The sequence below is a fragment of the Pecten maximus genome, chromosome 17, assembly GCF_902652985.1.
Source record: "Pecten maximus chromosome 17, xPecMax1.1, whole genome shotgun sequence".
In the NCBI taxonomy this organism is placed as follows: Eukaryota; Metazoa; Mollusca; class Bivalvia; order Pectinida; family Pectinidae; genus Pecten; species Pecten maximus.
Window position 1 is genome coordinate 23225402 of NC_047031.1, and position 17829 is coordinate 23243230.

General features: G+C 34.0%; 1 protein-coding gene across 2 annotated transcripts in view; it reads right to left on the reverse strand.

Moving 5' to 3' along the window:
- Window positions 1–17150, reverse strand: part of LOC117315400 (mucin-17-like) — a 31114-nt gene extending 13964 nt beyond the window's left edge. For both annotated transcript variants that reach the window (XM_033869573.1, XM_033869572.1), the window contains exons 1-2: window positions 17010–17150; window positions 13374–13527 (exon numbers count right to left, since the gene is read on the reverse strand). In XM_033869573.1, coding sequence (XP_033725464.1) covers window positions 13374–13527; window positions 17010–17011 — 156 coding nt within the window. In that variant the 5' untranslated portion in view covers window positions 17012–17150. The remainder of the gene's footprint in view (window positions 1–13373; window positions 13528–17009) is intronic.
- Between the last annotated feature and the right edge of the window lie 679 nt (window positions 17151–17829).

Consider the following 17829-nt stretch of genomic DNA (forward strand, 5'->3'; position numbering starts at 1 on the left):
CGTACTAGCATCTATTGAAAGCAAAACTAAAACAGTTCGTATGTGTGTTGTTTTGATAAAAATGTTTTGCACTGTAAGTACATGAAACTTCGTATGCACTGTAAATTAGTAACGCAACAGTAATGACGTCACCTTCCTAATTTACACGCGGTTTACATGCGGGAATTTGAAATATTTTCACATGAAATGGCATTAACGTTATCTCCAGCTAGACATCTACCAAATTCCAAGGATCGTCGGATACATTTACATTAAAACATTCAAAAGTAACAAAATTAAACCAAAGGAGTTGCGAAAGAGCAGTGTCAACAGAAATTGAATAGTTGAATAAGATGCATATTTATATTTTTATTAATATGTTGATACGAATGAATTAATTGTATGTCTGAATTATGAGTGACATAATAATCATATTACATGCGTTCACATAGTGTACATTAACATTGTGTCAGGAGCGATTAAATTATATTCAGAGAAAATATGTATGCTAAAGTAAAACGTACATTTATCTTATCAAATGAGCAGAAGCCTGACATGACAGAAAAGCCTTTTGCGTTGTCATACACAATGTAGGTAATTAAAACCTGTAATATATATGATTCAGCCTTTTTTTTTTTTTTTTTTTTTGTTAATTAAATCCCACATTGGTGCTATTTGTCATCTATTATTGTCAAAGATGCTGTAAATAATTAACCTAAAGGCCTTTGTCTAATTATATAATGTCCTATAATCATTGACAATTATCGCACATTTCATGTAAAACAGAAATTATCATAAACGGAACATATTGCGTGACAACAGTTGTCAAATCCAGGCAAGCCGTATGCAAATTTCCGTCACTACAGATATTGTATGACATCGTGTTACAGAGCGGCTGTTTATATTCCCAGAAATTCAACTGTGTGAATTACACTAGTAATGCATACTGTACAAACACCTATTTTGGCGCACTCCTTTAGCACAATACCAAAGTAGAACAGATCAGCTGGGTGGTGATATACCGCAGCAACAATGATTGCCATAGAAACAAAAATGTAGAAAGATACAATTAGGGCAATCATAATTTATCGGATTGTTTCTAGATTGCAGCAAACATTTATAGGTTCGCAGTTACATTTGTATGCACTTGGCGGATCTTACATAAGAACCAATGTCATATGGAAAATATCCATAAAGCGAGTGAAATGTCTAATCATACAGTCAATTTAATGAATCTCTGCTATCTTTGGCACGGATGTAAGTTTCTATGTGTCAGATACTGTGGGTGGTAATATTCTCAGGGTATTAAAGTTCTCTGTTTTCGCGAGTATTAAAAACCCTCTAAAATAAATACCCAAACATTACCTTACATAAGATTTGCACTCAAAATACCAATAGTTATTTATATATGTAAATGTATACACTAATCCATACAAATGGTTACTGAAGAAAGTCGCGAAATTAAGTACCAGCGAAAAAGTTTCGACCGGGATAATAGCGAAATATTAGCCTAGTGAAAATAAGAAATTAAACAGTATCTAATATTTCTGATAAAATAGTTAGCGAAAACTCAATAATCACACTCAATATCCCCATATATGAAAGGCAAAAGACTAAAACAATTATTGATGACGTCACACTAGCGTTATGGCACGCGAAGTTCGTTGCAAAGCAATCGGAATGTACAAAATAATTACATATTACCAGCCTGACATGTGTACAGCTTCTCATCATACCACGTGTATAATTACATGCATTGATCTATATTTATAACATATACGTGCGATGTTGTTTGATTGATGTGACATTTATCATTTATCACGTGTATAGTTACATACATTCCGATAAATATAACTCATCCGGCTCTTCGAAACCCCTATCGTGTGTCCTATATACAAATGTACATGTGTTAACTTTTTATCTGCATACTTGCGAACTTCTTTGAATTTACAAAGGAGATTTAAAATTTCAAACCACAGAAATACACGAATTTGATTAACTGATACTTTAAAACAGGGTATGATCAGCTTCACTCTCTATTAAAGTAATATTATAATATAAATATACGATATACTATAATAGTATATACTATAATGATAACAGTTTTGTATTTGTTTCAATTAATGGTACAAATCTGCCCTCCCAGATAGTATAACAAGATAGCGGGTTACCTACTGCTAACAGTAATGAGTCGGTGTCATTTTGATACATCGGGATATTTTTATCCTTAAGATAAGTATTGTATTATTTAACGTCCTGTCAACAGCTATGGTCATTTAAGGACGGCCTCCTCTGTTTGCGAGATACATTAAAAATAGAAATCTTTTTGAGAAAGAAAAGACGGTAAATATCCCAAATTTAGTCGCCTCTGATGATCTTGTCATGGGGGTAACATGTATAATTCTTTCGCTCTACCTGACGGGGTGGTATTCCTACGTATAATATAATACTGACTGTATACAATCTTAACCTTGTGCTGGATATACCAACACCTACGGAAGCGTATTAGGGCCACTATAAAAACAATTAAATCGTACGTACGATTTACTAATTCGTACGTACGATTTACTAATCCGTACGTACGGATTACTAATTCGTACATGTACGTACGATTTACTAATTCGTACGTACGGATTACTAATTCGTACGAATTAGTAATCCGTACGTACGAATTAGTAAATCGTACGTGCGAATTAGTAATCCGTACGTACGAATTAGTAAATCGTACGTGCGAATCAGTAATCCGTACGTACGATTTAATTTTTTTTATAGTGGCCCTAATACGCTTCCGTAAACACCCAATTCATTCGCCCAATCTATGTTCATAAAAGTAATAAGCTACATGTGATTTAAATCTAATGGATCTGCATTTCATAATAACGGGATTATCTAGATTAGTTATTAACATCTGTATTATAAGTCAAGTTCCGAAATCTCGCAGTCAATCGGGACACGAGGGATCTTCGAGATTTTTTGAATATTCAAGGTTACTCAGCACATTCTACTGAGAAATTCACCGTCGAAGCTGAATATTTTCTTCTAGTTAAAAGCCGGATCTTCGAAATATCATAGTTTGATATAAGGAGGTTTAGCATAAATAACCTAGGCAGCATGGCTGACGTTGTTGTTACCACGTCTGCCATGTTATTCGTCATTTAATAAAATGACATTTACTGGAAACAGTTCTTCTCTGTTGTTCTTGATATATACTTACGACACATCATAGGTAGCCAAAAACATAGCTAAGTCGTGACTTTGTTATCGTGATGAAGATTTAGACATAAATAACCTCTTACAGCACATTCACGTTATCCTGTATCAGCATTTACAATTACAGAAGAATGGTTCCAGCCATAACAATGGTAACACCCACTAGACAACACGGGTCTTATACATTTACCTACACACACAAATCGTCAGAGAGTACGAAAAAATCAACATTCTGAATGCGAAAACATTTACCTCCGGCAAATACATGTAATCATATCAGGAGTCAATATTCAATTAATTGTTTAAATACGTTTTTATTTTATACTTTTAATATATATCGCTACCCCATCAATTACAGTACTAAAGTACTTATACTTCCCCACTTCATTTAACTTCATTTGTATATCACATTTCACCGTTGTACTTTGATAACAAATATTGCCGTTTATGTTTAATACTTTAATAAGAATTTACTAGACAGACATCTGTTTGTGGAGAGGCCAGTATTAGACTAGATCATGTCGTTACCATAGTGACCGTCCCATTGTTCGTGACAAGGCAATACACATGTTGGACATATGCTACATATTGTCACGATGTCCAGCTGAAAATAGATTTTTTTTTATAAATTGGACAATTAATGCTGTCTTGAGATATGAGAAAAAGAGTTATTTTGTGGCGGGGACTAACGTCTAGTGAACGTTAAAACACAATTTCACCAGCAGAACTATTTGACATCGCGGACTAAACGGTAATTGTCGCTGACGACTTACTGCCCGAGGCGGAGTAAGATACATAGTTGCACTGCTCCTGGAAACCTTTATCTACACTCTGGTAGATATTATTGCCATAAACATTACATCTGACCTGCCGCATTTGTCATATTTATTAATATTTTTCATGTTTTATAAAACAATGCTATCCTTGAATACCGAATCTTCCTTATATTACAGTCACCGACATGAAGGCATCTTTGGAACTAAGGAACAGAAAAGTTGAAAAAGATAAATAAATAAAAAAAACGCAACATAAGTCGACATGAAGCTGGGGACAGATATTGTCAGTGATGTGTTACGTAGTCACAATAACAGGTTCTATCGCATTATTTGTAGTATCCCACTGATAAATGATCTAAACTTGATTGGTATTATGATGTTGTGTTTAAGTACTTGCATATTAATATTGTTAAAAGTAAAGTAAACTAAAAGAAACATATTTACCGACAGTATCGTTTAATCGATGACGTATTGTCCTCTTACAAAATGACAATAATTGAAATGAATTTTAAAATTTTGAAAAGATCGCGTTTTACTGTTTCATACTATAATGTAAATTCATTAATTTATTACTAAACCAAAACAATAGTTTTGTTTACTGAAGATTTTGTTTGTCAATAGTAGATGAATATTAAGTCAGGTTATTTGAAATGTTTATGATATTCGTGTGTATAAGTATTTGATAAAGGACAAAGGAAAAAAAATGGTAAAGCGGTGTTTAGTTCTATTAACAAGGGGAAGTTTGTTGGCCATGGATGTGTAATACACTGAGCATTTACCCTCGGTAGTAAGCCTTAGTTTGAGCATGCGTGACATATTACCGGAAGTGACGTGCGTCACATTCCTACTCCAACGTTCATTGACAAATATTGGCAATATTGTGGTTGGTAAATAAAAATGACCAATCAGCCGTGGTATTTTACCTTCCATTCAGTACCGTATTTATGTGATGTTACCGTTTATTACAGATTCCGCGGTCACCAGACATCAATAAACACGGTTCTTATATTTAATGAAGGCAATCCCTTCCCACAAAGCTATAAACACGTGACCTTACACTATCATATGGTTAATCGGCCTATCCATACAAGGACACGTTCTGCCAGTGGGTCGTTCAGCTGACCATGTGAGTAATGGTATTTAGTGTTATATGCACTCTATCAATATTTATCTATGATATCGTAACGTGCAAGAGGGGTAAAAGGAGTGGTCAACAAGCTTATCACGTTCGACGTAGCTTAAATTGTACACATTTACAACGCTCAACCACATCGCCACAAAATCTAGCTATATCGGAATATACAGCTGCATGAAACGTCCATATCCATGGACTTCATGGAGGACTATTAAACAGACAGTATCATCAAATGACACTGTAATAAGCCGACAATCGTATAAATGATATCCTTAAAACTCATTAAAATAAGCCGACAATTGTATACATGATATCTTTAAAATTCACAAGAATAAGCCGACAATTGCATAGATGATATCCTTATATCTACATAAAACGACCTCGATTGCAAGTAAAGAATTGCTTGCATGGAATTGTATCATGACAAATGTCAGCCATGTCGGAGGCCTGGTTTGAAGGATACACAATATAAAACTGTGATAATATAGCAGCCAAGTGTGAAATGGTATTTTCAGCGTCGTGAAATTAAAATATTGAAACCCAGCATGCACTACTGAACATCCCCATACAGATGTTTACATTTAGTTCGGCCTACGTTGAGTTACCGCCGTCACATTCTAGATATATAGGCCTTAATATGACTATTAATCCTGATCGAAGTACCTTCAGATGCTCAGGTGTAGTAGGTAGTAAACGTAGCCATGTAACAGCTGATTCTAATTAGATTGAACGAGTCCTAGAAGGACCAAAACGCTTAGTGATGACCCTAGCATCACTGAAGAGTCCTAGTAGGACGAAACAGCTGTTAAATGCAGTTTGATTCGTTTCTGTTCCTACAATAGAAAGCTCTTAATGCTAATATTTTGAGTCTGTTTTTTTTTTTTTTTTTATAATTCTTTCATCAAGTATTCTTCCGGAATTTAGAATATGTGTAGAGCTTTAACGTGTTTACTATACATGGTTTATATTTGCATAGGTTATATTAATGAATATTAACTAAAAGGCACACGCACACGTGAGAATCTAAAATTAATAAAACAGAATAATTCAACTGTTTCCCTGTTAATGAATAATCAATTATGATATAAGTTGTATTCGTTTGACGTTATCTGTGACCTGGTATGTCCGTATTCTAAAGACGCAAATCGCCAGAAACAACAACAAACAAGACAATCAAAAAGATTCTATTACTTGCCAATAATACCAATATATACGTTGCAGTAAAACTATCAAACCTTCGGAATACACAGACTACAACACGATATACAACCATTAGGTACAAATGTACTGGGACATTCATTACTTATTGACAGCACTCCCTTAAGGGACATTCTGAGTCGATTTTATGTTTTGCGTTGCAAATATAGTAAAAAAAATAAACAAACAAACAAGCAAACAAAAAAAAACAAAAAAAACAAAAAAAAAACAACAACAAAAAAACACAAAAAAACACAAAAAACAACAACAACAAAAATAAAATAAAAAATAAACAAACAAAAACAAAAATGGAAAAAAAAAAATTCAAGACCTTGTCGATACCTATTGATGAACTTAAGTGTAAACCCGATTGTTATTGTCGAGAACAGGCCATTACGTTAACAATACAGAACAAAACAAACATTTACAGTAAACAAGCAGGTTAAACGTACTAACTAATGTCACTGTGACGAAGAAGACAGCTTAAAGTCCCCGGATGACTGTACTAAATGGGCGGAATATATCGATATCTGCCTTATAGACGATTGGCTATCCCTCAGATATTCACCATTATGTATATTGGTAATACATGACGTATGCATGTTGTACGACTGTATATTTTTATACACGGAGCGTACAGGCTTGGCGAAATAAACATATGAATCAGTTGCAAATATCGTCATGAGAAACATAAGGCTATGTAATCCCCCCCCACCCCCCCCCCCCCAAAAAAAAAAAAACAACAACAAACAAAAAACAAAAATTCGCGAGATCATGACATCAACCAACTCAGTGGGAGAGATTCACCCGCTTAAAACAGGAACTATATGTCCGTCAGGAATCAACGGCTATAACTACACCCTTCTATAAAATATCAATCAATCAAATGGAACACATCAATCCTATGATATGATAAATTTATTATATATCTTCATGTTCGACATATTTTCGATTACTTAATATATATGTAGACATTAGGGTATAAAACGAATTCATATCATGTATATTTCTTTTTCTAAATCTCGGTTTCATTGTAATCCCAGCGTGAATGAGAAAACGTTTAAAATTACGTACTGATGTAACACCTTACTTGCCTAAACAAGAGAAGATGCTACTGTTCCGCATTAGCATTATATATCATAAGATCATATTAATCAATTCTAATATAGACTCTATCGGTTGGTGTACAAGTACATCTATGTAATAATCTGCCATATTTGTCAACGAGATCAAGTGATTCCCATTACAGAGGGGCTATGTTCTATTTGTCCTCAGATTATCAAACATATATAATTGTAACCGTTTCGGTCGTTATCAACAATGTGAAGGAAATCAAGTCCTACGCTAATTAAGGGTCATTTCCTTTGAGGTTTATCTCAGTCTTTGAACGCAACAATTAATATATTAAGTTATACATTATATACTACTATAGTATAACACAAGATACAAGAAATTGATTTAGAATTGTGTGATAAAACACAGAAGAAGGTAAAGTTGGGCGGTCGGATGGCACAGTGGTAACAGATCTTAACATAACGGCCGGGTTCCATTCCCCCTTATCGGACGTAAATAGGTATGAGGCCACCGCCCAACCACGAGGGACTGCGGTTTCCTCAAACAGTAAGACCCCTGGCGCGCTTACATCCGGCTCAATAAGAGTGATTGATATAGGTTGATAAAACTTGTTTCGAAATTGTTGGAAATAATTAAGCTAAACACTTTAAGGAGATGAAACTGGCGCTCTGTTCCACAGGGACTTGATAATTAGTTACAGTCTACGTGCATTTGGACCTTCCCTAGTGTGTATAGCACATTTTTAGACGTTTTAGAGGGGGCTAGATTAAGATACGGTAAAAATGACACCCCCGGTGTTTATATATATGGAACACCGAGGGTGTCATTTTTACCGAATTTTAATCTAGCCCCAAAAACGTCTCAAAATGTGCTAAACACACTAGTGAAGGTCCAAATACTTGTAGACTGTAACTAATTCTCAGGTCTCTGTGTTCTGTTCCCATATGAAACATGATGATATAATCATGTAGTCCACGTCTAATCAAATGCAAATTAACCGTTTATAATGACGCTGTATTTACATAGCTATATACACACCGAGTAGATTAAATGGCAACTGGTTGAAAACCCTGACTAAGCGGGTTTATGGATAAGGCAATCATAATTTTGGTGAAACATGGGGACTGATTTGACAACTCATCAACATAACCATGCCACTTCAACAAGCATTACTGTAAAATGGTGGAGAGATATAGGCATACAAATATTAACCTTTCGCCACTAGGGGTCGGCTGTCAGAAAAGGCGGGAGACATTGCGTAACAGAGGTATGTATCATGGTAGATCTGACATGGTAAGTGAGAAAGTTCCTGGCCAGTTAGAACGTAACACAATGGAACAGCCGTCGTTCTTTGACAGGTGCGACACATCCAACACGCGACAACACAACGCCATATTGTGAAGTAATCTGTTACATTACTCTATGGGGACTTCTGACAAGTAGGTAATTGTTTATATCCAATTAATAGTATAATTAATCATCTGCAGAGTGTAATTAATAAAAGTTGATATAGATATGGCCCTAACGATTATGTATAAACAAGAGCACGCGAACAGTTTTTGCATTTAATGATAGGTTAAACGTAGGTCACGCATGCGTTACATCACTTAGCCTGACATATTCAGAACGCTAATTACAAAATAAACTACGTTAAAGTAAGATAAAGTAGGTCACACTAGGGTCAATACTGAAAGTATACAATCCTTCAAGTCCGCTTACTTATACAGGTGGAACCACGTTAAAATGCGTTTGATAAAGCGAATTTCTTTACTGATGTACGACAAGGGCGATTTGTTCAAAAGGTGATTAGCTTAATCGATTGATTAGTGAAAATCTCATTTCTACTTTACTTCGAATCCGATTTGTTTAAATACTTCAAAATAAGCAGGAAGAAAGGGACTGACAAGGATTATAGTTTCATGAAATTTTGTCAAGTTTGTTTCATCCGGACTTTAAAATTGTTGTTAAACTGTGATTAGCATCATCACCTTTTGAACAACTGTATTTAAAAATGTTGTTGATGTCATATTAGTTTTTGAACATGCTCATAAGATAAATCGCAACTAACAAGTCTTTCAAGGGTTTTAATAAATGTCTTTGTTAAACAGTTTTGTCTATAATGGCCCAGTTTTATAAATCATGACCCAGTTTTATCTATTTTGACCCAGTTTAATCTACCATGACCCAGTTTTATCTATTATGGCCCAGTTTTATAAATCATGACCCAGTTTTATCTATTTTGACCCAGTTTAATCTATCATGACCCAGTTTAATCTATTATGACCCAGTTTTATCTATCATGGCCGAGTTTTATCTATTATGACCCATTTGATCTATCATGACCAAGTTTTATCTACTATGTTCATATTTGGACGTACTTTTAGTGATCATTGTAGTTATCTTAACAATTAATTAATTATTTGATATATTCTTAACGGCCCAAATTACCTTAACAAGGTCAAAAGGGCTAAAATAGTTAATTAAATGGGCAGAAACTCCTAAGAAACGAAACATATAGATATGTAAATATATATTGAAACACTCACGTTAAGTTAAAAAGAATAATAAATCAAGTTGCCATGGTTATTCAAGTCTAATGAGATAAACCAACAGCTTTTAGACATAAAAAAACTGTATATACAAATAATTTAAAAATATTTGTTACATTTGTTGTACTTTTGCATGAAATCTAATGGAAATTGCAAGTCAGTAATAAATTGAAGCTTTTCGTAGCATTATAACTTGGTCTACATTAGCTACTGTATTTGTAGACCCGGACACGTATATATATTAGTGTCAGAATACAACTATTATTACAGGAAAACTTTAATATGTGTAAGATATTAACGCTTACAGCACAATAAATACACATTCAGCAAAAAAAACAATACGTTAAGAAAACAATTCAAAGTAGCCCTAGACATTCTAAATGTATACCACACGAAATGAGGATGACACATGAGGCTCGGTTTTGTCTTTATTTGGGGAAGCTATTTACCACAAGTGTTCTGTAAGTTTTTGGTCACGATTTTTAGTTTATAAATGTATCCTCAACAACAACAACAACACCAGAATATAACGACCATTAATTAAAATAAAATGGCCTTTGTGGCATTATCTTAATTATATACACGTGTGTCTTAACCGAGGAAAGGTAAACAAAAGCTATATTATTTTAATGTGGACATATAATATGATATGATTATTATACAATATTAGCTGCTCATTCATACAGCAAATTCTTCCTTTGTATTGATTCAAATCACACTTGGTCATTTGCCCTTTAACATTTGTATATTGACTGCAAAAAGTTGTCATCCAATATAAGTCAGGTCATACAGTTAATAACAAGTTATATGAAATTCGAAAGGGACGTCTCGTGTATGTTTCCAAATTTTTAACAAAGATATGTTATTCATGTTGTAGGTACGTGACTTTCCTGGTGGACAATATCGTGAGTCCGTCATGTGTTTATCGAAGTCACATGATTGTTTTATTGGTCATTAACCACAGCAGTAAACGTCACTATAGAGTCAGGTATGTGTCTGGCTAGATCGTATGTAGGCCATACAGTTTTTTTTACATATATATCTTGGTTACTTCTGTTACTAAGGGCATTCAGTAACGACTCTGTATTATTATTTTTTAACTTAAATCCATTTTTTTTTCTTTATGATAGAATTCATAAAGGTCATATTAAACTTTTAACAATTTGATCCTGCTTTAAGAATGATAATCAAACTCATTATTATTAACGATGTAATTTCAAGATGTTGTCTCAAGTGTACAGTCCTGCATTAGGATTTTTTTTTTTTAAAATTAAATTCCCGTTTAAATCTTCTAAAGTTACAATTAAGGTCTGCACCAGGAATGTTGATTAAAATCCATTTTATTCTCGATGTTATATCCGACTTTCTGTTAAGACTACAACAATACCGTCTTGCATTAGGAATGTTACCCACAGTTCAAATCTCGTTTAATTTCCGTTTTAACGTAATTTCAGGAGACTTTTTCAAGAACAACAATAAAACCTCGAATTAGTAATGTTAGTTCAACTCTCATTGTATCCTGTTGTTATCGGAGTTTCACGAGATTCTGTTAAGTCTACAAAAATCCGTCTTTCATTATGAACATTGGTTCAACTCATGTTATATTGTCAAATTTGCAGCAATTAAACCCTGGATTAGGAAAGGTAGTCACCTCTCGTTTGATAAGCGATGTATCAGAATCATAAGTTTCAACAATCCAGAACTGCATTCAGGACTCGCACAACTAAATCAGCCAATCAGCTGGTGTTTCACCTGAACCTGAGGAAAATGTGTTTCTTAGGTTTGTAGCCGTTTTCCTGAGTAAATAAGATATGAAAATGGGTACTTTCTATATACGAGAATAAAGGGTAGGGTCCTGAGGTTTGGAAAATTGTAGGATTCGAGATGTAAAAAGGCGGGAATTCCCTCGGTGGAGGTTCCCCAGTGTACTGTTAATGACAGGGTTACTGTCTTTCGAGTACCCGTGTGCTCTAATATGTCATTAAACCTATACAATAACAACATTTATCCGATAGAAAAAACTTCAAACTTTAATTTGATATAAATTTCACATCATTTGAACTTCAAACGAGCGAATAAAGGGACGGGGTCACTAGTAATAACATATAGTAACTTATTTAGTTGTGTGAGTCCTTCAGAAAGTTTATACAACTCTTTTTTTATTGTTAATGTATTATAACTGCATATTATTCAGCTGTCCTCTATTGTTCCCTTACGTATGCCCACGTGTATATATAATAAAACATATGTACAACATACAACACTGTCATTCGATCCTATGTATCGCATTATACTACATTAGCGTTATATAACCTCATTATCATGGCGTGTCGCCTGCTGTCAATCAAACAAAACAGAAATGCTAATAGGCAAATGCATATTGTCTATATACAACTGCTTGTAATGTAATGTACAAATTCTGAGCTGTATGTATGTTGTCTATGTTGCCTGTAGTGGAATGTACTAATTTTGAGTTATATACATGTTGGCTATGTTGCCTGTAGTTGAATGTACTAATTCTGCGATATATGCATGTTGGCTATGCATTATTTAACATGTCAATCGGGGAATATTTTTGTCCAAGTTATATTTAGTTACATCGACAACCATGTGTTCTGCTGTCTATCAAAAATAGGTTTTAAAACTTGTTATGTTGCTATAATTATAAGTACAGGGTCATGTCATTAAACAATTATGAAAATAAAATTTACTGGATGTTTATATACTTATGTTGTTTTCCTTTACTTGTAAAGGTGCAGAGATTAAATCAAAAGGTTATAACGTTGACGATACCGAAAGTGATGACTAGTTCGAATTCTTGACAGACCGTTTTAACTTTCATATCGATGTACTTGTTAATACATGTCAAGCATTGAATTAATGTGACTTATCATCCTCTTCCGCAATAATCAGAACAGCAACGCGTTTTCTGTTTGTTTTAATATAAACTAACTGCATATCCATTGCTATTCATTGTATTAACATTAATAAGCATTACCTTTGTTTATAGGAAGTGACTTACACTACAGTTAATTCAGTAATAATGTAATAAGGCTTAATACTTATCTAACTAGTATTAACGTAATATCAGCTTACGTATGTCTTTTACTCCTTAAAAGATTTGATTTGAAGTGACTGGTCAATTGACGCATGTGTTGACCCTACAGAGTTCTGAGCAAGAGTAAATCGACTTCTGTTATTGCAAGGGACGCCCTGATCAGTACTTTTGAAGTTTTTCCCATGCGATTTGTTTTTATTTCACTTAGCCACATGTTACAGAAGATGTATTTGTTTACTCGGTTTGATAAATGATGAGTAGTTACTAATTCGATACGTACCCAGTACCCGCCGCAATTAAGCCCACTGTCTTCCATGTTTTTACGGTGTGTTACAGAATATGTATTTGTTTACTCGGTTTGATAAATGATGAGTAGTTACTAGTTTGATACGTACCCAGTACCCGCCACAATTAAGCCCACTGTCTTCCATGTTTTCCGGTGTGTTATATCCTTTACGCCACAAACTTGAGCGCTGAACTGGCTCCATCATCTTGCCACGCCCTTCCACGGTTCCCAAGGACGCCAGAATCACTAATATTAACGGTAGCCTGAAAGACAGACATTCAGGTAAAAAAATGTATTAGGTTAACGAACGATATTAAGATGAAAGACAAACATTTCAGTTAATTAACGATTTATAGATAAAATACAGACATATCGATGAAAGAATGGTATTTGGGTGAAAGAAAGGCATATTAAATGTGAGTTTAAGACAATTGTTGCATGACTGATTGATCAGTGTCTGTAACCACTGAGCTCTCTGTAATCAGCCATGCCATATTTATTGATAAGAATTTGACTATCCGCTATTTGATAGCTGTGATATTATCGAGTTATTCAACACTCTTAAATCATTCGCGATTCAACAGGTGACCTGTTTGTTCGGGGTTAAACATTCCCATAACAGTCATTAGAAGTCAAACAGAGACGAGTATGATTTCATACTTGTTACAGTGCAATAGAATGTCAGGCTATTATTTCATCAATATTGCTTCACGTACGGAAATTTTGTACAATTATCCATAGGAAAGCATTGAAAAATGTTCCTTAACTAACATCAATCCTACAATACTTTCCTATTGAACATTGTAATTGAAGAAAGGTCTTTACCAACTTAGACCTCATTTGAGAATGTAGTTCAACTCATATTTAACCTACACTTGCATGACAAGTGTCGGCGATGAGAAAGACGCTTACCCCCTCATAACACAAGGTCTTATTCTCCTTGTAATACTACAATGGTCCCCGTTGGAGTCGATATATTTTGTTCGCATATTGCCCTCGTTTGATAGATTTTACGATTTCGTAAATATGTCGGTATTTCCCGTTGTTTAATATACATTGATGAAAATAGTGGCTAGTTTTAATGTTTATGTTAAACATCATATAAACACAAATAAGTTAAGAAGTCGGTACCTACATGGATTTGCCTATATAATGACCTATGCATAGTATAGAATAAAAAGACTCCATATGTACATTGGCATGACATATGTCCCTCTACATCATATCTCAGCACCACATAGACATGTCCCTCGCAGGACAGAACAAGGATGAACCTAATACACTGGCATGCTACTGTGGATAAAATGCAGTCGCCTTAAAGGCGACACTGCCCACATTGATCGTCACATCTTTCTGACAATGATACATGTTCACCTTAAAAGCTGTTTTACAGAGATATTTAGTTAATCTTTCTTGTAACGTGCCTCTTTGTCTAGAATATATCTTTTTTTAATTTAGCAGATCCAAGTACGATAAAACAGATACTATTTCATTTATTGAATTTTCTGATAAATGTTTATTTTAATTCATTTGAAATAGCTGTAATTTAATTGATCGATTTGGGCATATTCATATCCATCTACGATTTATATAAGAAAAACTTATCGATAATGCCATCTTGGGGCGCCTACTGTTATCGTTGCTTTATTATGCAAACGCATCCTGGTCAGTATGACGCTTTACCCAATGATTTAGATAGCCTTGTGAATGATAAGTGTCAATCATTCAAATGACTAGGAATGTTTGGCAATCATGTAATGTTAGCAACGTGATAACAAAGTTAACAGAGAACGCCTCCGATTCTCTGATGTATGATCCGACTGTTCAATCCCTTCATGCTTCACGCATTTTTATCATATAAACAACAGCCCACGTCGAGAACAATATCTTTGTTTTCCTACTTTATGGGAAAAATGTCTTATTTTGAAACCATGTCGGTAAATAACAAAATCACGTTCGTGTTAGAATGACACATGTTATTGGCGTGGACAAATATCTGACTCGTCCTCTGTGTGTGCGAAAATGTAGATGTAAATGTCAATGGCGTTTATGGCATAAAAATGGTGGAAATAACCTTCTCCCACTTCATACGATATACATATACGACATTATACTAAGCCTCGGGCAGTCTGTGTACCATTTCGGTATCCATTCGGAAATGAGATGAAATCGTGGCGGCAACATTACAATGTGATCTTTGTTTTCAAACAGAATGTATCGTCTAAAAGGAAAGACATTTCTGACCATCAAAACAAATACACTTTTCTGAGATATCGGTCTTATAGAACGTATTACCTATCGAGTGTTATTTCTAATTATATTGTAAATGAATACATATTCGCCATTGGTGTTTAATCTGCAACCATTAATCACAGAAGGAAATTACCAGAGAATATCCGATAGAATACAAAATTTATTTAACTGCATAGGAAGAAAGCATATTGTAAGATGCTAATCTATGACACTTATCATAATCAAGGTTTTAAACAGTTAAATGTTATAAAGGCTTTAGGTTACCACACCTGCACGTTTTAAGAGGTTTATTTGGGATTTGATAATTAAGTAAAGTCACATTCTATAACTTTGAAAGCCAAACCATAACTGGAAATCATTGTCAGCATAACAAATAATCACTATACGTGACTTTAATACAGTAAATTACGAGTTGTATACCCCATTAGTGTTCGACCTTTGACATTACGTTTGTCATATAGTTTGTTTCTTTGACAACACATACTGAAATTACTTAACAATCGTCTTCAGAACCAGGTGATGAAGATAAACATACTATATGTAACAAAAAACTGAATGCGTCTGCTGTCTAAATTCGATAGATATAACGTTACGTTGATTAGAAAACATTATGCATGATGCCAGATGAATTTGACATATCTTAGAAGGATTGAATATTTGTGTGCATGTTTTTATGTAATGCAATGACTATTCAAAAATAAATCGGAGAATTTAAATAGCATTTCGATAATCACCGACAACATCTAAGTATATAGCGTCGAATTGGTATACATGTATATATATATATAATATCTAAAAGGATTTCATAATGTACAATACATTTACTATATGTTATGAATAACCTATACGGTTTAAAAAAACACAGACTGTACAGAGAACATGATTAGCAAATTATACCATGTGCAAACATCGATTTAAATAAGTATGAATGTATAAAAAAACAAAAACAAAAAAGAAACATCTACGACAACATGGATACAAAACGATGCACTATATAGTTGAGACTCAGAATATTTAGTCACGTGATTGTCGGTAAAGAATATCGTTAATTACTTTTTATGACAATATGAGAAAAGCACGTGTCTAAGAACAGGACTTAACATATACATCCACAGTAAATGTTGGAGACCATTTTGATAAATGTTCACATTAAGAACCATTACAAAATGAAAAGTTTAAGTGTCGTATAGAAATATAGTTGGGTTGGTTTCCCCGTAAAAGTAAAATGTTAAAGTAGAATTTAACAGAAAAAAATGATAAAATTATTTGAAATCCACCAATATGTTAATGTCTTTTCTCGTATGATGACTATATATGCTATTTATGTTATGCCCATTTAAGTATAGCTGCATTTAATTTATGAATTAAAAATATAATTTGCAAAAATATTTTTAACATGGTTATTAATTTATTGTGTTTTATAAGGCTATTGTTTTTTAAAGTTATAATTAAATAGTCTGTTGCATGGAAATTCACAGTTAGTCGTACTTACATGTTTGATTTGTAGTCACTCCTGAGTTTGTATTACATTCCTACTTTCTGCCTTTTCTATTGTTCCGCCTTAGCGACCCGCACTTCGGCTCTCGTTCTACTTCCTAGCTTCACTGACGACTTTCTAACAGTGACAGGAACTCTCCACCTACTGGAGGTACGTTTTGATGACTCGTCCAAAGGAAGGTGAAAATAGCCATTGTGACAGGCGATGCCAATTGTCATCGCCCCTTAGTTATGAGGCTCCAACGGGGTCATCAACATGTATTATATGTTTGCCGTATGTTACATGATAGATTTTTGAGGACACTCATAAGTAGGCCTATAAGCCAGGTACAGTACCATGGGGACAGTTTACATTAATGCAATGGATATCTCTGCCGTCGAAAGTATAATGTTACATTAGTTATATTTCCATTGTTTTAATTGACGCATATATACATGTTTTAAAGAGAAACACATACAAATTGTGTATTTATATGGATATACTACTTTCTTTGGATTTCCATTAAAGGTTAATCATACATCCGATAATACCAATTTAGTAAAAATGAAAAATTTATCATGTGACCGGTACCATATGTATTAAGGATATTTTATCTTAATGGAGCTTTCGTAAGTCACATTTCAACTCATAAAAGTAACAGTCATTTTGCCCAATTCAACTTTCAATTATTGACACATGCCGGGTTAATTTGCTAACTTAACATGTAACGACACAGGATTTCGAGAAATGCATGACAATTGTCAATGAAGACATTTGAAGATGTGTTTCATGTTGGTTTAAAGTTAGTTGTGCCAGTTACTTGTTGATATGCTCA